At 41.6% G+C, this 22407-nt stretch overlaps 1 protein-coding gene across 3 annotated transcripts in view; it reads left to right on the forward strand.

Annotated features, from left to right (window-relative positions):
- Nucleotides 1–22407, forward strand: part of FARP2 (FERM, ARH/RhoGEF and pleckstrin domain protein 2) — an 84929-nt gene that overhangs the window by 45690 nt on the left and 16832 nt on the right. For all 3 annotated transcript variants that reach the window (XM_064457040.1, XM_064457042.1, XM_064457041.1), the window contains exons 13-14: nt 583–823; nt 14251–14429. In XM_064457040.1, coding sequence (XP_064313110.1) covers nt 583–823; nt 14251–14429 — 420 coding nt within the window. The remainder of the gene's footprint in view (nt 1–582; nt 824–14250; nt 14430–22407) is intronic.

Consider the following 22407-nt stretch of genomic DNA (forward strand, 5'->3'; position numbering starts at 1 on the left):
CTTTGTCCTTGACATATGGTTTTTCTTCTTGTGAGTGGTATCAGTTTTTATAATGTAGCCGATGGAGTCTAAAGTGAGCAATATTTTCCTTTTCAGGGTTTAGCTTAACTGAAAAGAAAATGTCACACTTTCTAATATGTTATTATGTCAGAGGAATAGTTTGTCTTCAGGTACTCTCTAACTGCTCTCTGTGGAAGTCTTAATTTTATAGATGCCTTCTACAATCAGTGGCAAGAAACAAGGGTTTTACCAAATGGGCTTGCTTTACCTGTGAGAGGTTAAGGAAGCATCACAGGATTTCACTGTTGTTGTTTTGTGTTACCTTCCCTTGTGGATGCTTTTTCAGCAGAAGCTAAAAAATACATGGATTTAATTTTCCATCCAGTTATCAGAATTCAGGAAAAATGATCTCGCCTCTTGCTGGGGATGCTGGCCCTGTTTCTGTATGCAATGTTTTGTTTGCTGTAAAGTGGGCTCTTTTGAAGCACGTATTCCTTCTGCATCAGGAACTGGATGTTGTGTTTGTTTTTACATATTATAAAAACATTTTTGTGTTCTGTTTCTACTTTTCTTTCCTCTTAGAGTGTCCCATTCACTGAGGGCTTGAGAACCCCAGGGTCTCCTGCCTCAGCAGCTGCCCCCTTCCACCCAGTTCACTCATCGTCCACTCCTACTCCTGTGCTGCCCATCTTTGCAGAAACCAGCCCTTCCTCTTTGGACCCCCGAGCGCCATACACAAGGATTCCAGAAAAAAACACTGCAGCACCAGCAGAAGAAGCAGGGAGGAAACTGATGCAGCAGCCTGGATCTCCCATGCTCCAAGGTGTTGGGTTTGGTAGTGTTGCAGGAAACTGTAACCCTGCTTGTCCTGTTGTTGAGAGCGGTTGTGGTTTAGATCTAGATGTAGAAAAGAGTAGTAAGGAGAGCAGGGTCGCTGTTTGTAAAAATGACAATGATGAGGATGACTTTACCACAGGTGTTTTTGTTGCTGAACAAGAGCATCAGCACAGCAGTCGGGGTGCCCCTCCTTTCACACTGACAAATTCACCATTACAGGTGTCAGAGGAATTTATTGATGATGACCCAGCAGAAATTTCCTTTTTTGCTGGGGGCTCTGAGGCATTTTCATATGTGTACGGTGGTTTAGATTTAAAGGGCTCTGATTTGTCTAAGTGTTTGTCAGAGTCACCTGGCTTAACTACAGATGCCCTTCAGCAAAATACGGTCTCTTCTCAGTCAAGCCCTGACAGGTACTCAACTGAAGCAGTAGATATGAATATGGAAGATGAGTTTGCATTTGAAGAAGGGAGCAATTTCAATGGCAATGAGAGACAATCAGATACCTCAGAGTTGTTTGAGGTGAAGGCCCAGGCAAGTAGAATGCAAAGCCTCCTGAGCCCATCTGAAACGAGTTCGCTCATCAACAACCGCTCCGAGAGCAGCTCCCTCAACAATTTGCCACTGAACGGTACGTCCTCCCTGCACACGTACAGCTCCACAAACCATTCGGAGGCCAGTTCTATGGTGAACTTCCCGGCCTACTCGGTCCGCTCCGAGTCCAGCTCAGCCTTTCAGTTCACGGACATCATTGACCAGCTGGAACAGCTGAGCTATCCACCTACCACCACGGAAGACTCCAGCAGCTCAGACACGGACTCCTGGGACTCTGAAACTGCTGCACCATTGGATGTAAACCTTTTCTTTAGTAACCCTTTTGCTCAAGCCACTGGTGAAAGGTTTGCATTTGACTTTCAGAATAATTTAAAAAATCTCACGCAAGAAGACTGGACAGAGAAGGCACATGTTGATTGATTCTTGATTATTGTGATGGATCCCTGTATGCTTTTCAGGCTTAGAAGTCAAAAGGGTGTGATGTCAGTCACTTTAAGCAGGAAAACTCTAATCCAGTGGCTGGATTTTGAATCACATAATGTAGTTTGGTTTTTTTTTAATGTACCTCTTCAGTTTCCCTCAAAGCTTCCTAGCTTTGGCGCTGCATTGTATGCATCATACTGCATCTGGAATGTGTTGTAATGGGCTACGACGTTCACAAAATACTGCATTTAGGAAAAAACCAGTGATTTCAGAGAAGTTAAGTACCTTCAGCTGGCTTGTGCAGACATCACAAATTACAGTATATAGCAGGATTTCTTTGACTATAAACATATCTGTAAGAGCCTGATATAATATGCTGTTCCTCCAACACCCAAATGCAACAGTCACTTTTGCACATGCTTGTTAACAAGCAGCTGCATCCAGTAAATTAGCTGTTTTCCCGTACTGCGATGAGAGTCCTCATTTGGGGATTTTTTTTGTTTCCACAATCAAAAAAATGGACAATCTTCAGATCAACTGTGAAGGAAAATTTTAACATATCAACCTATGCAACATGTCTATGGTATACATCGAAGAATAAATAACCTACCTGGTAGTTTAGAAGAGGGGATGTGTACACAATCAAATGAAAATAGCAGTTTCCAAAACTTCTTGTGAAGACAATCATTGTATTTTCTGACTTCAGAGTGCCTTCAGCAATCTAGCAACAAACAAGTACCCTTCTGCTTTGCAGCAGTTTGGAGATCTATGCAGAGACTATAAAAGCACTTAATCCTCACTGCATTTTCTCACCTTCTTTTCCTTTATTTAATCACTCTCCATAAAAAATGCTTACAAATTTATTCATAAAAGTGTTCTTTATCTGTGGAAGACAGGTGGTGGTAAACCTGGTGATAGCATTAACTTTTTCTTTAAAATATGAGCTGTATTCAGAAAAATACCATAATCTTTCTGAGAAATTGAGATGTTAGGAGGAGAGAATACTATAGACAACAGTTAGACCTTCACTACTTTTATAAATTTCTTTAGTCAGGTGATTTTGATGTGAGACTTTGATCTGTATGTTTGAAAGCATAATTGAAAAGGCTATTACTGAACTGGTCACATCTAATTTAGCAACATTTATTGAGGTGGAACAGTGGAGTTTGCAAAATATCCTTCCTGTCTCCAACCTTGATGGATTGGGGGTGTGAAATTCTTAGCTTCAGCTTGTAATAGCATTTCTTAGAGTATTTTGCTTTTATACAAGCTAGAATGTGAAATACAAAACACCTGACCAAAACCTTGTGATGGAAAGTGTCATCTACTTCAGCCATTTGGTTCTGGGGTTCCCTGTTTCCCCGTTTGGAGTCCTTTGCAGTTTCCAGAAGGAGTGAGTGCAGTATTAGTACAATCAATGCCTCCAAAATAAGCAGCTTACGGTTACAAGCATAACTTCATGCTTGATATTGTAACAGTTTTCTTAAATGTGATATTGATGTATTGTTAAAAGACCTTCATTCTTTACCTAAGCATTTGAAAAATACTTTTATATCTCAAAATTCTGCTAAGTAGAACTTCAAGGGAATTCCTCTCAAGGTGTGGTGGAACACAAGGAGGTAAAACCTCCTTTAGTCACCCATTTCTTCTAGTTTAGTTTTTACCATGGTATGATTGTTCTTCACAGCACTTGCTTTTCTGTTGTGGTTACTGTGTTTGAGTGGGATGACTGTTGCTCCATGAGAAACCTGTCGCCTTTGCCAGTGGCACAGAAAATCAAAGCACATTTAGAGCAAAGTATTAGTTTGGACCTTCAGGAATGTGCAGCAGTTTGATTGCTCTTTTTTGTTTAGAAGTGCTATACGGTGTGGTTTTTTGGTGTGGGTTTGGTTTGTTTGGTTTTTTTTTCCTTCTGTTGAATGTGTGTTCGGGCTCTTTGTGTGACTTTATTCATACCTGTGGAGATGATGTCATGGATGTGTAATGTGACATTTCTATTAGGCACTTGGAGGATGTATTCAGTTGTGTCCAGAGCTGGTACCTTTAAGTACGTTTTTAGGCTGTTTGTCTGATTTCCTTCCTACAACTAATTACATTATGTAACTCAAAAAAGAAAAACAATAGTAAGAAGACTTCTGTCTGCAAAGTCTCCTACAGGTGGAAGAGACAGGGACAAACACATAAATAAAGATTTAGAGGAAGTCTGTTAATTTTTTTATCTTTAAAGAGTAGAGGCAGGATTCAGCTATTTACATATAACCGAGTCCGCCTCTGTTTCATGTTCCATGCCTCAATCACAGGCATTCTCTCTAAATGTTTTAGAACTGTTTAATATGGGAATAAATCCAACTAAATTCTCTAGGTTTTCAAAAGATCTTAGGAAAAAGCTGACTGTTCTCGATAAACACGCTTGACAATCCTGAGAGAAGGCTTGCCAATATGTTTTCTTGCAATGCAGTTAGTTCAAAAAGGCACCTTCAATGTTTTTCTTCTTCTATTTTGCAACTGGGCAAATCTTTTATTGGCAATTTTAAATCTCAGGGATTTAAAAAAAGAAAATGGTACCAAGAGTGTTAATGTAATGCCCCTTTTGTTTTCTGAAGGAACGGGCGTGACTAGTCCTTTTAGCTTAGAGCAGGATGTGTGGAGCCACACGTGAGGGTGGGGTGGGGGAAGACTTGACCTGGGTACGGAACTGTTCAGATGAAGGCTTTAGTTATGGGTGTCACCAGAAACACGGACCTTCACATCACCTGACTCTTTGCTTGCGCAAAGACAACGTGGGTCATCACAAACTGGTATCCCTTGCCAGGTTTGCACATCATTGTGTGATTGCAGGTTGTGTGAGAGTTATGCTGCTGCCTGTGCCCGTGCCATCTGCTAGTTACATCTGTGCTGTTGCTAATCGATAGCATATATTTTTCATTGTTTCTTTCTGGGCTTTTCTGATTTTCAAAGCTATATGGCATCTGAGGATGTAATTGCACGCTTAGCTCTGTTGTATTCATGGTTTCCCAGATCGGTACACAAGAGGAGAAAAGTTAGTTCATAAGTAGAGATTTTATTGTAATGAGAAAGCTGTGAGAAAAGGTTCTTGCAGGGATAAGTTCAGATTCACTTTCTAATAGAGATGGAGAGAAAACCAGCCTGCCTTCAAGGGAACAGGATGTCTCAGTGCTGCGCAGTGAACTTGAGCACCAATTGTGAGTTATTTTAGTGCATTAGAGCCATGCCAGGGGATCCTCTTCTCTCCTAGCTATCTCCTGAGTTGGCAGGAGAAGGTGAAAGAAGGAAGGGCTTTCCGTTATCTGTCCACGTTGCTTGTCTTTGGGTAGTGTAAAGGAATTGGTGAACTTCAGTGCAGTGTGGTTGTGTCCCAAGTACCAGTGACGCTGCTAAGCTCTCAGTGCTACTCCGTGCAGTTTGTTTTGTTTCCTTTTTACAGTGTTGATACTGCTAAAACTTAGTTCCCAGGGCTGATTTCTGGTTGTTTTTTTTTTACGGAGCACGCAAGTTTTCTTTTCAAGAAGGTGAGTAGTATGCTGGCAGGTGTGGAGCTGGTGCCAGCTACCTAACCGAGAAAGCTGAGACCCTTGCAGACCCTGAGCAGTGAAAGCTGCTGTGGGAATTGCAAGGCATGAAAAAAGGGGGAGATTACGTAGGAAAAGCCAGATGATCTTTGAGTGTCCCATGCATTTTCACTTTGAGAAGAAAGCATTTGAGGAGCTGTGGTATGAGCAGATGAAAGCCTAGGTGCAAACCTTCACTTGTCTGTGGCAAGTGAGTGGTTGTCCTCTCCTCTCCCCAACACTGTCACTTCTGCAGGTACGTTCTTTCACGTTTGCTTTCTGCCCCCATCTCTGGGATGCTGTGGGAGGGGGACATATATAGGTACTTCTATTTCTAGTCAATGTGCAAGTTTTAGTGCTGTGTTTTTCCAGTATGGAGAACCAGTGGGGCTTCCAGGCTTGTTCTGCTCTAGACTCTGCATCCACCGGCTGTTGCAATGGTAGCTCAGCAAAGGGAACATGCAGGAGCCATCACTCCTGCTCCTCAGCGAGATAGGGCTGATTTCGATCCTTCCATTTCTCTGTTTTGCTATTTTAGCAAACACATGCAGCCATAGAAAGCATATCAGTACTACTGACTTTTCAAAATCAGTTAGGCTGATGGATTTAGCTCTCTTGTGGTACTCAACTTGCGTGTTGCAGTGAGACTAAAAGACACTAAGAAATGCGTGTCTCGAGTAGGTAATTTAATCTGCACCTGTAGTACTCTACGTGTATACTTAAAACCATCTTACGCTTAAAAACATTTTAATAAATGTAAGGCACTACATCAGAACATATTTGGTCTTTCTGTATGCAGTTAGTAGAACTCTTAATTTGCACAAAACATGGGTCATAGAATATTCTCTTGACTTATCCACCACCTGGTTAAACATTGATAAACTTTACTAGCCTGTGTTATGTATTGTGTGTAGACTTTGTAATTTTAAAGTACTCATTCATTATACAAGTAATACATGCTGTATATTTCCCAGGACTTACCGTATTTTATCTTAAGATGGAATAGGGTGATATATTGATCTGCTCTCAACTTTCACTTTAATTTCCAGTGAATTTCAGAGTTGCTGGATAATGCCAAGTATGATCTCCTTTTTCCTGTGTATATTTGTATTGTGGTCATAGGTGGTTTTGTTTAAGGGACTTTTTTTTTGGTTGGTGGCTTGGTTTTGCCTTCATGTTGGTTTTTTTTGTTTGCTTGTTTTAGTGGTGGTAGTTTTTGTTTAGCTGCAAATCTTGATAAGGGTAAGATTTCATGGAGACACTAAAGTCATGATAATTTTATGATTTTTGGTGCAAACCTGTCGGTAAGTCATTCCCATTATTGTCATTTTGCAAAAAGTTCTAAGCCATAATTATCTGGTATTGATTGACCAAACGAGTATACAATATGATTTTCATTGTAGTCCTGTCATTGCCTGTAGTTTTTAGTAGATCTTTCATCGCACTTGTCACAAATGTTATGTGTACACATATGTGTATACATATACACTCTATGAATATGGGGAGACTTTCCAGTTCCAAACACGTACCATAAAATCCACTTAATTTATTATCTGCTCGTAGACTATGGTAGGATTACTCCACTGGGTGAGCTGTAGCTTTGCAGGTTTTAAATTTGGAGCATGGTTAATTGAACCTGGTTTGTGAGGAAGGTGTTGCTATAAATTTTCCCGAGTCACAATATTGTGCTGTTCTTCAAAAGCTCGGATGGCAGCTGAGAGCGCAGCTTGTGACAGACCTGCAAATCAGTGAGAGACATGAAATGCCTGTTTATCAATACATAGAAGGGTGTGTGTGCCTTGGTTAGAGTGACTCCCCAGTTAAATTGGTGCTACTTTTTTCAGGAAAAGATTGTTAAGAAAACAGAGGGCTGGAATTTCGTAATTGATCTCTTGGACTTTTATCTTTTATACAGTAAATGTTATATTGAATTACATGTTGGGATTTTTAATATTTTTGTGTCTGTTCAGATTGCCGGTTATGAACCTACAGATTTGTACTAATTCATAATTTTAATTGTTTATGCAATAAAATAAGGAAAACTTTGATATAAATGACAACATGGGCTTTTTAGCTTTATTTTTTTGTTACCCTTGTGTTTGCAATAGAATAAATATTTGTTCTCCTAGCCAAGGCATTTTAGAGTTTTATTACCAGATTTCTCCAGGCAGTTTTCCTCCTGTACACCTTTATTGAAAGTAGAGCACAGCGGGGCAACTACCAGTGTGTGGTTTTCAAAATACTGGGATACAAATGAGATTAAAAGTCCAGGTTTCATTATAGGAATTACTTTTTTTGTGGAGACATTTTATTTCAAACTAGGTATGTACCTCAAACTCTCTCCTGTGTTTTTGTTTTTATTGGAAGTCTGTCCTTTATTGTAAACATAGGGTATGGAGGCAATCACATGTTTTCTAGGCTGAAAGTTCTCCTTCAGCACTCTGACCAGTGTATGGGTAAATCCTCTTTTCCTGAATCATGTAAACATTTGCTTAAAAAAAAGTCAGTAGTACTTGCATAAGTAAACTGAACAGGTTGCTTGGCTAGTTTGAACTGACAATTTTTTTTAAGTCTCCATATTATGTTTGCTGAGTTATAAAACAGTGAAAACACCCACTCCAAAAATCTTTGCTTTTCAGCAAGGAAGAATTATTGGGCAAAATTGACTCTGACTTCCTTTCAAGCATCAGGAGATTTTATATTACTTTATTACAGGGGTCAAACTTCATTAACTTTGCTTTGATTGTTTTTGTTGCAGAGTTAAACCAATTTTACATAGACTTAAGGAAAATATGTACCTGACATAAAGAAGCAGTTTAGTTTGAAACCCTGACCGTTCATTTCAGCGATGCTGCAGACAGAGGTTTGCGCAAAGTCGTAGTTTGAGCACAGACAGGTCAAAGCTGTCAATACAGCATAAAGAGATTTCTGTTTAACACTGTGATAGTATAAAAGTTTACAATCTGTAGTCTATAACAAGAGATACATACTCTTTCTTGCCTGCAAATAGCACAGGCTTTACAAGGCGGAAGGAAGGTGGTAAAAGAAGGGTAGTAGTTTCAGATCCTGGACATAAACGTAAAACCAGGACCAATGTTAGGACTCTCCTACAGTATCACATGTAGGTGTAACTTCACAGGTACATACAGTTTCACGAGGGCATGTGCTGTAAACATGTTCTAATGTTTAATGTGACCTGTACCCATCTGAGGATAAGAAAGAAGGAAATAAATCCTTAAAGTCTCTGATAATTGTGTTTTAGGCTCTTAGATAATATTTTTTTCAAAGATTTACCTTCCAACTATCCCTCACTATTTTAAAGGGAAGATTTGCAGGGGGAAAATGAATGAGTAGTGGTATTTTGAAATAAGGAATTGGGGATGTTGCAGGATTTCAGTTGTAGTACATGAGCTTGCAGAACACTATCATTCTAGAAGTAACAATTTGGTCTGTGCATGTGATGGGTTCAGCAGGGTGTTGGGAAGGATGGGGCTCTGAGTGGGCTCCTGTCGTCTTCTGGTCATCCACTGCAGGGCTTCAGTATGAAAAGAATCTCATCTGTTTGAAAACGTAGTAATAATAATAAAATACAATAATAAAGTTACAGCTTTAAAAAGGACCAGTGAAATGCAAGAGGCACTGCCTTCGGATAAGGAATCAAATTGCTAACATTTGGATCTCACTTTTAGCTTTTAGTACACCCAGTAATGCTGTTTGTTATTGTTGTTTTGCTATTTCTCGTTATCTGTCTTTGAATTGTTTTAAGCTTTCAAGAGTAAAGTTTACAGAACCAGTACTTGCATTTTTTGTTATGCTTTGCACTCAAATCTGGCTTTCTCTGTAGAGACTGAATTTAGATTGAAGAATGGAAATAACCTCTGAAAAATAACTGAGAGATGCCAAAAGCTTATCATCATATCAAGCTTGTTATCACAGTGTAAACCAAATGAAGTCTGGCTCTGCTTAAACTTTCAGTAAAAGCTAGTCCATATTAATATAATTACCAAAACCTGTATTCTAATAAACTGGCCTAGTCCCCTAGTGGGAGTGTTTACCATTTAAAACTGTATTAATCTGAGAGGAAAGGCCAGATTGCTGTGAGCTTCTCTTTTTCTGAAACAACAGATAGTCAGTGGTCTTGCCAATGTAAGGTATGACAGATCTTAGATTTGATATTTCAGATCTGAAAATCAAATTCTTGTCTTTTCAGTTAGCATCACCATGGCTGCAGTGTGGGGGTGTTTTTTTTTTGTTTTGTTTTGGTCCAGATTCTGCCTTGGACCTAACCCTCTCCCTTTTTTTGCTGGAGCTGAACTTTTCCCATAGACTGGAATTTTTTTCCAAAAGAAGCAGACTTTTGCTTTGCACTTCTAAAGGTATGCTGTACTGACTGACAAGGGGGTGTCAGGAAAAAGGCAAAAGCTTTTTCTGAGTGTCAGCTGACATGCTTCTGAAGGCATACAGGAAAATGAGATGTTGGGCTTTAGCATGTCAGTTTTCCAGGGCCACTTTTAAAGCTGTTATTAAAACTCAGATACACAATTTTGTCTTTCCCCCCATTTCCTTCTGTGGGAGGTCAAAGGCATGAAATATCCCCTCCCTTAACTATTGTGTAAGTATGCTTCAATTTAGCTTGTTTTATAGCTGAAAAAAAAAGAAGTTTTATTATATATATGGACATCTTCTAGTAGTTTATTAAAGTAAAGGCATCACACGACTGATTTCAGACAACAGAAATTTAGAGGCTCCTGATGGTTCAAATAATAAAACTTAGCATTATGGTTAAGAAAGTAGTTTAGCAGGTTGTTACTCTATTTATTTATTTTTACTAGATTTTTTATTTGCAGAACTAAGTTGTGGTTTTTCAGTTTCTTTTTACTCTCAAAGCTTGAGTGGGAGGGTCGTTTCATCTCCCTAGCATGTCGCCTGCTGCTGTCCCTGATATGAGACCAAAACTCTTTTATGCTAATGTAGTAAATTACAAGTCAGACTTAAAACCTGGCTGCCGCATGCTTTCTTCCTTGCGTTCTCTGGCATTGCTGATTGTCCAGGGTGAAAATTTTCCAAATTTTCCTTCGCTACTCTGAAGTTTGCAAGTGGTAAAGAAGCATATTCCCTGTGAAATGCCTGACAGGTTAGAGCAGTTTTCTGCTGTATTTCTATTAGCAAGGCAAATAAGAATGGATTTTGGATATTGGACACTAAATAGATGTATTATGGGGAGGGAAAAAACCCCAACTGTATGTTAACTGTAACGTCAGTGAGAGGGATGGGATTTGAGTTCTCTTGAAGAAAATACAAGGTAAGGTCATGGTTACAGCAGCTGGCTTAAGGTGTTGTTTTGTAATCCCATAATGGGTTTGTATAATACTCTCAACATATTTCTTTTTCAAATTTGAGTATCAACCTTCACATCTGTATACGCTGAATATCCTCTCAGTAAAAAGTAGAGTGGACAAATATTTGTATTATGCCATAGTTTTATATATTAGATAAAGCCTTTTGCATTTTTATACCTGGACAAAAGAAGAGGCAGCATAAACAATAGTAAAACAATTTGAAAATATTATACACTAGCTGTGAAAGATAAATCTCCCATCCTTACTGAAGTCCATAGTTGTGTTCATGCAAACTACAGTGCTTTTGAATGTTTTACTGTTAGACTTGATTTTTTTTGTCCCCAGTTATATCCATGCTGGTCTTTTTTATGAAACTGGTTTTGTTTGCTGAAGGGTACATGGTTATAACTAAATAGTGTAATTAACTAAGAAGCATTAGTATTCTTAAAGATCTTGGAGTATGTGGAATATTACACCAAACTGTCACATTTTTTGTTGTTGCACTGAGTTAAGTGCATTTGTGTGTGATGTGAAAGCAGAAATTTTTCATGTACGGAACGCAGTTGTGTCTGTGAGGGTCTGGTTTACATCACTTAATACCCATGTCATTGCATTGAAACCCTGACTACTGCTTACAGTATGGCTTCCAAGTTTGGGATGTTTGTGTTATGACTTAAATGTAGAGAACAAATTTCCACTTCAGGCAGAACATCGTAACGTGGAAACATCCCTCTCAAAGAATAGTCTCTTTTAATATACCTGGAGGATGCTGCTGCCTGCAGGGCAGGGAAGGCCTCAGTGCACCAAGGTTTGCGGTTGGAAGAAATCATTCACTCGTTTTGATCTTCGCACCAATATTTCTACCTAATTAGGAGCTTTCTACACTCAACAGCTGTGGAAAGCAGCAACTCTTGCTCCAACCATTGCGTGGATTTTTGCTTTACCATCCTTCCCCAGGAGAATAGAGAATCGCTGTATATCTTACCTGCTTGACTGTGAGCTCCTCCCCCCTTGCTGCTCTAGTGAAGAAATACTGTTGGATTGCAAGAATGAAAATTCTGGTACATGCTTGTGACGCAATCTGCCAGGATATGCCATCATACTGAGTTTATATCCAACATTTAAACAAATGTTAGCAAAAAAGCCAACTCAAGCTGTGCCATGACATTTTATAGTACTTTCCAGAAAAGTTTCAGAAGTCACATTAACCTTGGAAAGTCCCTTTGCAGAATTTGCCATTTTTGTTGACAGCCTATTACAAGTTGCAGCTGTAACCACTCACTCCTGAATTCTTTATTGCTTTCATGCTAGGGAAGTAAACAACAGACTAAGGGGCTCCCACAGCTGTTGGCGTGCAGGGGAAGGGCCCTCCTGCCCCTGAAGAGGCGATAGGTATTTGCATCTGTCAGTTAGCCCCCTCCCAGGCTTGGGGAGAGGGGAAGCCCTGTGCTTCTGCATCGTGGGTTCTGCTTTTTGTTTTAAGCTTCTTGAGGAGCTGAACATGACTTTCATTTTCATAAATCACTTTGGCTTCAGGCAATGGGGTTCTTGCTGTCAGATACAAATGAGCAAGTGTATGAAATTAATTTAATGGCCAGCTTCTCCTGTTGGACATGATAAAAAGTTAACAACTTGATTGATATAGGCAGGAAGTGAAGTTTGTAGCAAGTTATATCCCTTTTGGTCCTGTTGTATCTGAACATTTGGTCTGTCCAGAAGCAATTCAAGTTAAAAATTCTGGAATGTGTTGCTGCATCATGTTTAAAATCTAATGATTTAAAGAAGCTTCTCACCCTTGTAGGCTTGTAGCTTATTTGTTTTTAAACTGTGGTTTTGGCATCCCCAACATGTAAAAGCAGACTACCAACAAACTACTGTCATTATAGGTGAAAAAAATGCCAGACATTGTTGCTTTCCTATGCTAATATTAAAAGCAGTGGGAATCAAGAAAATACTCAGGCAGAAACAAAAATCTGCTCCAGAATGACTGTGCTTGACTAGTGTATTAATAGTTAACTCTGCAGCCTGGATGATCTGAATCTCTTCCAGGTGACCGAGTGCAGCACTGTTTAGCTTCCTGCATTTGTCAATGTGAAAATATGTGCTTGGGCTCCCTCACCATTGTCACGCTGCCAGGCGCCTTGCAGTGGTTTTGCTTCCTGAGCCAGAGAGCAGCAGCCACTCCTGCCAGTAGTGAATCGAAAAGCTCCTAACTCCTTCTCCTCTGGCAGACGTGCCCTGTGTCTGTGTTGAGAGATATACTGGATATTCACAGGGGCTAAGCTGGGTTTTTTTGGAGCCTTTTGCGATGATTTCTAAGTAGTCTGGGAACGAATTGGCATTTTTGGCTTCGCGGTTGGTTTTTATGTTTGCTTTTGGTCAGGTGATTTAGCCCTTGCTCTCTGCTTGTAACACACAACAAATCATGCTGGGGAGGGTTGTGAGTGTGGCTGAGGGTTCGAGCAGTGTGGTGGAAGTGATAGATTCTGGAGTGCTTGGTACCCATTCAGTTGCCTGATCTGACGAAGCTTGTGTGTTTATCATAGGGAAGATCAGAAAAAACAAGAGGTGAGGTGAGGTAGGAATTTTTGGGTCGTAGTGTGACTGGAGTGTCTGTTGCCTTTGGCCCCAAAAAGGAGATCTTGAAGAGTCGTTTTCACTGTTGAACCCCCGAGGGGGTGTCTGGGTGCTCTTTCTAAGGTGTCTGCAGAAGAGAGGAGAACAGCTACTGCTCATAGGCTTCAGTTCACTGTAACGGTGCCTTAAGTGTCAGAAATCTCTAAAGGGTCCACAAATGAAATACTAATATAAAAAAAATGACAGTTATTAACCTAAAGCAAAGCAGTGTGTATTACTCCTGTTTCAGGCAGGTTTTGCTGTGCAAGAGGATTGTGTTCGTCCAATTAATACTCAGTGATGCAAAACTGGGTTTTTTTTGAGATCAGTAGATTATTCTATTCATATGTTTAGAAGAGCAAGGAACAAAATCTTTCACGTGGTCCCTTTTTGTATATGTTTTCCTCTTCTGTCAGTATGGTTTTGGAGATTTCCTGATTTCTGAATGTATTTCTAATAAGCTTTATCTTATGGATTTTTTTCCTGGAGTGGAGAGTAGTGGAATGATTTCTACTAGCTTTTCCCAGGGGTGAAAAGTAATTCATATTTTAAAAAGGAAAAACTAAAAGCCATATTCTTGTTACTGCAGTATAATCCTATGTAGAGAACCTTGCTGCTACTCAACAAAATCCAACAAGATTTGAGCACTTCTTCCTAGCTGCTAAACAATTTATCCTTACCCTTAAATGCAGTTGTAAAGGTGCAACAGCTGAGTTGCAGGGAACACTCTGGTTGCTTTGAGATAGGGACTTATGTCTTTGGATGTATATGCCTTTCTTCTTTCTCTTTCTTTTGCCTCTTTTTAATAATGTGAGATTGCAGTTATGGTTTACAGTAACAGTCAGATGCACTGTCTTTGAAACCATTTTCTCCCCTTTTCCACTCCATCTTCTCGTTCTCTTCCCACCCAGGCCTCCCAGTGGACCATCCTCAGCTCTCTTCCCTCATGCTGAAGAGTGCCCTGGGCTTGAACCCAGCGTTTCAGGTGAACTTGAACACAGCTGGCCAGGGTTCATCTCCTCTTCTGAGTCCTGTCCTTAGTGATGCTGGCGGTGCCAGGATAGAAGAGGATGACGAAATGAAACGTAAGGTAAGATAACAATGTGACTTGGAATTTATGTAATGAGAAAAGTGATGGTTTCAGGAGAGGAGCTGTGCTTGCTGGTCACTGAATGTTGATTGCATTATGTTTTGTGGGAGAGTGGATGTATTTGGTGGTTAGTGTTAAAAACTCCAGTTCTGAAGGTTTGGTTGGGTCTGTTTATCACACTCTTGTGGCTGAAGTCCCCGCTGCCCTCTTGGCGTTGGGGCATTCTCAGCCTCAGCTGCTGGGACCACCTCCTGCTGTTTTAGGAGTAACTGCTGCCAAGGGCCCCAGTGCTTCAGCAATCTGTGCTTGAAATCTGCCTTTTATGCCTGTGAATGGAAACAAGACTTCAGATTGGACATTAGGAAAAAGTTCTTTACCAAGAGGGTGATTGGTTTGTGGAACAGGCTCCCAAGGGAAGTGGTCAAGGCACCAAGCCTGTCGGCGTTCAAGGAGCATCTGGACAACTCTTAGTCATGCGGTTCTGTGTTAGGCAGTCCTGCGAGGAGCAAGGAGTTGGATTTGATGGTCCTTATGGGACCCTTCCAAACTGAGATGTTCTAAGAGACTTCCTGAGATGAGCTGGTTGGGGGAAGCAGTTGATATGTATTTGATATAAAACAGCAGTGGTGCCCTTGGTGCCTTTTGGGCTGTAATTATTACATTAGAGTGTAAAAAAAACCACCCTTGTCTTTGTGCTGAGACTCTTGAAAGGACACTCCAAAGCAGGTGAATTTTTTGACGTGATTCTTGACAGGGTGGTACTCTGAAAGGCTTGTGGGGGAGGTGAGTGTCGATTCTGGAAATTGGTTGCCTTTGGCTCATTCAGTAATGAAAAATTGTGTTACATGGTGATGTTGAACCTCACCTTGTCTTTGTTGAATGCTGTCATGTTTAACATATGCCAGCTCACTGGACTATGCCGTCTGTACAAAGTGCTCAGCCTTTAACAGTCAGACCAGTTATCTCCAGGGTACTCGGCCCCCTGAGCTGGAAGGCAGGGATAGAGAGCAGAATAAACACCCCATAATCGAAGAGGAGGCAGTTCACGACCTGCTGCTCCACCTGAACTCACAAGTCTGTGGGGCTGGATGGGATCCACCCAAGAGTACTGGGGGAACTAGCAGAGGAGCTCACTAAGCCGCTCCCCATCATTTACCAGCAGTCATGGTTAACAGGGGAGGTCCCAGATGACTGGAGGCTTGCAGATGTGACGCCCTTCAACAAGAAGGGCCAGAAGGAGGATCTGGGGAACTACAGGCCTGTCAGCCTGACCTCAGCACTGGGGAAGACCATGGAGTGGTTCATCTTGAGTGAGCTCACCAGGCATGTGCAGGACAACCAGGGGTATCAGGTCCAGTCATCATGGCTTCATGAAAGGCAAGTCCTGCCTGACCAACCTGATCTCCTTCTATGACCAGGTGACCTGCCTAGTGGATGAGGGAAAGGCTGTGGATGTTGTCTATGTAGACTTTAGCAAAGCTTTTGACACAGTCTCCCACAGCATCCTCCTAGAGAAACTGGCGGCTCATGACCTGGATGGGTATACTCTTCACTGGGTGAAAAACTGGCTGGATGGCCGAGCCCAGAAAGTTGTGGTGAATGGAGCTAAATCCAGTTGGCGGCCAGTCACGAGTAGGGTTCCCCTGGGCTCAGTTTTGGGGCCAGTCTTGTTTAATATCTTTATCAATGACCTGGATGAGGGGATTGAGTGCACCCTAAGTAAGCTTGCAGATGACAATGAATTGGGCAGGAGTGTCAATCTGCTCGAGGATAGAAAGGCTCTGCAGAGGGATCTGGACAGGCTGGATCAATGGGCCAAGGCCAGTTGTATGTGGGTTAACAAGGCCAAGTGCCAGGTCCTGCACTTGGGTCACATCAACCCCATGCAACACTGCAGTCTTGGGGAAGAGTGGCTGGAGAGCTGCCTGGCAGAAAAGGACCTGGGGTTGCTGGTTGACAGCCACCTGAACATGAGCCAGCAGTGTGCCCAGGTAGCCAAGGTGACCAACAGCATCCTGGCTTGTATCAGGAATGGTGTGGCCAGCAGGACTAGGGAAGTGATCATGCCCCGGTACTCAGCGCCGGTGAGGCCACACTTCAAATACTGTGTTTAGTTTTGGGCCCCTCACTACAAGAAGGATATTGAGGTGCTGGAGCATGTCCAGAGAAGGTCAACGAAGCTGGTGAAGGGTCTGGAGAGCAGGTCTTATGAGGAGAGGTTGGGGGAGCTGGGGTTGTTTAGCCTGGACAAGAGGAGGCTGAGGGGAGACCTTATTGCTCTCTACAACTACCTGAAAGGAGGCTGTAGTGAGGTGGGGGTTGGTCTCTTCCCCCAAGTAACAAGCGATAGGACAAGAGGAAATGGCTTCAGGTTGCGTCAGGGGAGGGTTTAGATTGGATATTAGGAAAAATGTCTTTTCTGAAAGAGTGGTGAGGCACTGGAACAGGCTGCCCAGAGAGGTGGTGGAGTCACCATCCCTTGAGATGTTCAGAAAAGGTGTAGATGTGGCACTTGGGGACATGGTTTAGGAGGCATGGTGGTGTTATGTTGACGGTTGGACTTTATGATCTTAGAGGTCTTTTCCAAACTTAATGATTCTATGATTCTATGCTCTGTATCATTCATAAAAATGTGTTCTAAAATAATTTCATTTGCCAGCACAGAGAATAGCACAGAGCTACCATTTCTTAATATATAAGGTATAATCTTCCTAGGTTCCTTGCTTCCCACGCAGACTCACCACAGCCTCATTGGTCCTCTGAGCTGTTCTTTCTAATTTTAACAGGACCTTTAGAATGGTCCTGAGGTGTCTCATCTCAGGCTGTAACAGACCTGAACACAACTTCTGCTTTCTCAGCAGCAGGCATCACAGTGAATCCTTTTATACCCAGTCAGTCACGGGCTTGTTCAGCAGAGCTGACTGTATCATTGAAGCTGCCCTCTCCACGGCTGACTCTTCTGTCTGGTGAGAGGTGGACAATGCTCTGGCCTTGCAGAAGCTTGAGGCTTGCTTTCTGAAAAGAGGGGGGCAAAAATTACTCTGACTTTTCTGGGTGCAACAAGTCTCATAGGAACAACTTCGGGCCTTCAAGATGTGCTTATGTCTAGGTACTGATCCTTAGCCTAGGCTGCTTTCCTTTCTTTCCACCAGTAAGAACTCATTACCTTAACCGGGAACTCCCCAACATGATGTGGGGTTTTCCTCACCCCCATGTATAGCTCAGGATTCACCCTTGCTTTCTCAGGTAATCCTAATTATAAAATGTTTTTGATCTGGAGGTGATTCCACCTTTACTCCTTGAGGCGTGAACTTCAGCTTCTCGTTCTGTGCTTCAGCACCACTTAGCAAGGCCTCTTGCTATATCCATATCCTTTTGCATATTGTGACACTGTAGAGCCTATCTGAAAGGTGAAGTAAGTGGTGGTAGTCCACAAATTCTGACCAGTGTCTCCCAGGAGCTTCTCCAGAGTCTTATGTACTCTGTGCAACAAGCCACCTCTTGTCTATGCGGTGAAGCTGATGTTCTGCTTCATACCAACATCTGATCCTGTGCTCTGGGAAGCAGTGGATTCATGTTCCTCCATGGTTTTTGAAAATGACAAAGATGGCTAGATGTCAGTTTGTGTTTTAGATTTTCTTTTTTATCCACAGCACACCATGTTATCAGGCTTTCACAGTGGTTGCTAGCAATACCAAGGATCTGCAACCACAGAATCATTGAGGTTGGAGGGAACCTCTTGAATCTTCTAGTCCAGCCAGCTCCTCTTTCCTAAGCAATGACTCTAAGCATTTAGATGCACTCAGGAGGAATAAAAGTCTGTGTGCACACATAAATTGTTACATGGGTTATTTGACTAGTTTTCAGGTGTGGATAACAAATTACCAGACTTTGCATTTGTAGGGGCATAGTATATAGTATCTGACAAACTGCACTCTACAGAACACTGCGTTTCTCCCAATAAGATAGAGAAATCCACCTAACAGCAGACTTCTGTGACCATTTTTCTGCAAGCTGCTTTGCTCCCCTTGCCTTGCCTACTTGCAGAGAGAGAGCAGCCAGGTTTGTTGACTCTTCAGTACTTGAGAAGGATCCAGGACCTTCCATTACAGTGTAAGGAAGGCTTCATTGTACAAACTCAGTTCCTTACGGAGTCTGTGGCCACATTGTAATCTATAGTTTTAATCTCAAAGTTATGCTTCTTTGAGTATAATCTCAAAGAAGAAACTGCCTTGTGTACTCTTTACTCCTGCTTTTCTGCTTGCCCTATCCAATGTTCTGTTTGTGTTACCTCTGTCAGGATCCTCGGGCAAGAAGGTCACGGGCCTATGCTGTTTGCTGTCTTCACCATGTCTTTGGGTATTCCTTGGTGCCAGCAGGTGTGAGGTTGCTCACTCTTATTTCATGTCAATAGATGATCTGGAGATCACTGCACCATACATCTGACTCTCAGCTGCAAGCAGAGGTGCCGCTCTGGGTTTAGTGCTTCCAAAGCTCACTTGTCCTGTGATTCCTCATGAATGCTAAGGGAGCTTTCTGAGATCCGCTGTGCAGCTCAGTGGAGCCAAGTGCTGCAACATGAGAGAGACAAGCAGCTCTTGGCAGGGCAATCCTCTAGGCATTCTTCTCCTGGAGACCTCAGATAACTGAGTCAGATGCGATGCTGTTAAGAACCACCCATAATGTGGATGTGGTACAGATACGTGCTTGCAGGAGAGAGGAACGTTTAACCAATAACTGGGAGTTGAAATGGAAGCAACCCACCACTGGGTTGTTTCCACACACCTACCCCCAACTTTCAGCCTCCCCATCTCATTTAGAATTTTTGAGGTATAGTTTATAGCTTTGACAGATCACTCTACTGTTAGTTTTCAATAGGGTTTTTTTGTTTGTTTTTGTTTTCTTTAAAGACTTCCTCTCATTTATAGTTATAGCAGGCATAGTATAGCCTGGAAATAAAGAGCAGTGACTGCCTTGTCTGTCATAAATGCTGAAGCCTAAGCCTTTCTGCCTCATTTTGCAAAGTCTGATATTTCAGCAGCTTGAGTTCTCTTCAGGCTGTGAAAATAATTTACAAAAGTGAGAATCCTGGAAAGGAATTCTATTGTAATTGGTCTTAAGCTTGGCTAACTTCTGAGACTTCTCCATTTGAAGACAGTGTGTTAAGTGAAACAAAGCCAGGCGGAAACCAATATTAAATTGATTAATTTTAATCAAGATAAATTTTACAGCCATTTTACAGCTTTATTGTACAAGAAAAAGGTAATCTTACAATGTCACTATTAATAGAGCTCAGATTTTAAGGGCACTGATGCTGCTGTAATTCCACATGGTTAATCATGGCATTTTTATGTAAACTCTTCAGCAAACTCAACTCTTGTAGCGTGTGCTTTCCATGACATGCTGCTGTGATGCTGCTGTTGCTGTACTGAAACACTGAGAAAGCTGAGTGGTTTTGTTACTTTTTAAGTCACTGTGGTTTTCTTTCATCTCACTGGTAGATTTCTCCCTGTTCGTTTTCTCATGGAGGTTGGTTGAGGCAACCCACTTTAAAAGAGCATAGAAGCTGGGCTTTTTTTTGGTGTTGGTTTTTCGGTGGGTTCCCCCCACCTGGAGTTGTTTATAACACTATGGAAGTCTGGTCTTTGAAGTGAAAAGTTAGGCATTTTTGTGTGAATGGAATTATTATTTATTCGTTTGTTTTATTTCCAGGCTTGATGTCTTTGTGACATTGTGATCTAGGTGCAAGGCAGACAGGAAAGTCTTAGTCTTGTAGTCCTTTGCCTTTGGCCTTTGTAAATTCAGAATAGAGTTCTCCATTTGACATGAGCTGGTGTTACTGCATCTAGTGAGTATTTGAAGGATTCCAGGTGGAATTGTATAATACAGTGAAATTGTATAATACAGTGAAATACTAGTTTTTCCAAGTGGGGGTATTTGCCTTGATGTCTGATATGGTTGTAGGAACATTTTCTTTGGACTTTGAAAGCAGACTGCCTCCTCAGAGAGTTTTTGTGTTTATTTTTTTCAGGCATTAATTGATTTTCTTTCCTCTTGTAGTGCCTGACCGGTAATGAAGGTGTTTGGCAGAGCCCCTGTTGCCCTGTGACAGCCGTAACGCTTATCACTGCTTCTGGTACAGGGTCTACCTAGCAGCTGCTCCCAGGACTCAGCACAGGGGATTCAGTTAGAATGGGTGTAAGACCAAAAACAAGATTTAAGGGCACTAAATTTCAGCAGGGAGTGATTTGGAAAGCAGCAGGAACTTCAGAAAGTGATGATGCAGTAAGCAAGGGGAAATGAAGAGAAGATGCTTGGGTAATGAAAAGCGTCTTCTGTTCCTCAAGCTAACACACAGTCAGCTCTGAAACCTGAAAGTGAAAACCTGCAGAAGTGCTCAAAGGTGATGAAAATGGTAACCCATGAAGGCTATGAAAAGTGCAAGGTTGTGGGCACGCTGTGTTTTTGTGTGCCTTCACACTCTAGGTTTTTAAGGAAGAAGCAATCCAGAAAAATATTATTGAGAGTGGGGAAAAAGCGCTTGAATGAGGATCAAAGCACAAGGTGTGAACTGAGGACAGGCAGGGTCCTTTCCAGAGTTCTCAGGGATATACCAGATTGTATCCATAGCTTGAGGATAACTCTTTAAGCAGCTGTTTTAAATGGGTACGAGATAGTGGCAGATCCAGGAGAGGCGATGCTGAGGAGCGGGATGAAACCAACAGATGCACTTGTGTGCAGTGATGCTATGCAGAGCTCACAGCAGGGTCATCTCTGCCTTGGCTGCAGAGAAGAGGCTCCCTGTGATCTCCTCTTGTTGCAGCCTGTGGTTGATTCCATAACCTGGCTTTGCTTTGCCTTGGGAAACTATTTTTTTTCCGTAGAAGTCCATCCCTTATGGGCATTGTGTGCTATAGTATCCTGTGCGGAGCCCAGGAGGAGGTGTACACAAAGCCGTGTTACACAAAACCCATATCTGTTAGTAGTAATGGTCATATCATGTAAGACTGCTGAAGTTAAAGTCAAGCTAGTGTGTGTTGTTCCATCAGTTTATAAACAGGGTGTTTCAGAGCAGTTCAGTGCTGCAGGAGGAAGCTGGTAAGTGAGATAAGAGCTGTGTCACACCTCAGTCTCCAGGGAGGTCAGGAAAAAGATGTGGTATCCTTTGGGAAGAGGCTGTTTGAGAAGGATGCCCACTAAGGTTCAACAGCATTTTGATGGTTTATAAGGCTTCAGTCAGGTAAATAGCCAAATAAAAAATACTTGAAGCAAAGATTAGTTAGAACTTCTCCTGACACCATGTACCTGAGACAGGTATGTTAAAGTTAAGAGGATGGCTATGGAGGGAATAGAAGTATGTCTTCTGATACCCCTAGGGAGGCGGCTGATGTGTGGGGCTACAGTAACTAGCATAAAATAACCTGAAAAGAGGCTAGACAGTTTCTTAAAATGAATTGTTTGGAGATAGTTCCTTAATATTACTTATGTGATTTTGTTAATAATGTGTGTTTTCAGGCTAACTCTGACTGTGTTTTGTTGCAGAATATCTCTTTTCATCATTTCATTCCTTTGTGCTTCCATGTCCATTCTGTATTCTCTTTTCTTTAAACAGCAGCCCTGGAACAACCATTTAGCCAACACCTGATGATGTTTGATTTTTGTGTTTTCTTAACTAATTAATATGTTCTTCAAAGGATTTGGGTAAAAGCTGTGAGTGGAAATAGAATAGTTTTGGAGGAGGACTGTGTTGTGGATCTGCTGTATTCCCCCTGTTTGATTAGAGAAGTGTTTAAAACCTAGGAAATCTGGAATAACTATTCTGATATTTTTTGTAAAGTGCTCCCTTGATTTTTGAAGTGGGAGTTCATATAACTGACATTATTTTTTAATAATCTTGAAATATAAATAGTATTTTATAGTGAAGTCCGTATTTGAGAATACGGTACTGAATATAGAATTGCCCTGTTAGTGATCAGCT

The sequence above is a fragment of the Phalacrocorax carbo genome, chromosome 7 (assembly GCF_963921805.1).
Source record: "Phalacrocorax carbo chromosome 7, bPhaCar2.1, whole genome shotgun sequence".
NCBI lineage: Eukaryota > Metazoa > Chordata > Aves > Suliformes > Phalacrocoracidae > Phalacrocorax > Phalacrocorax carbo.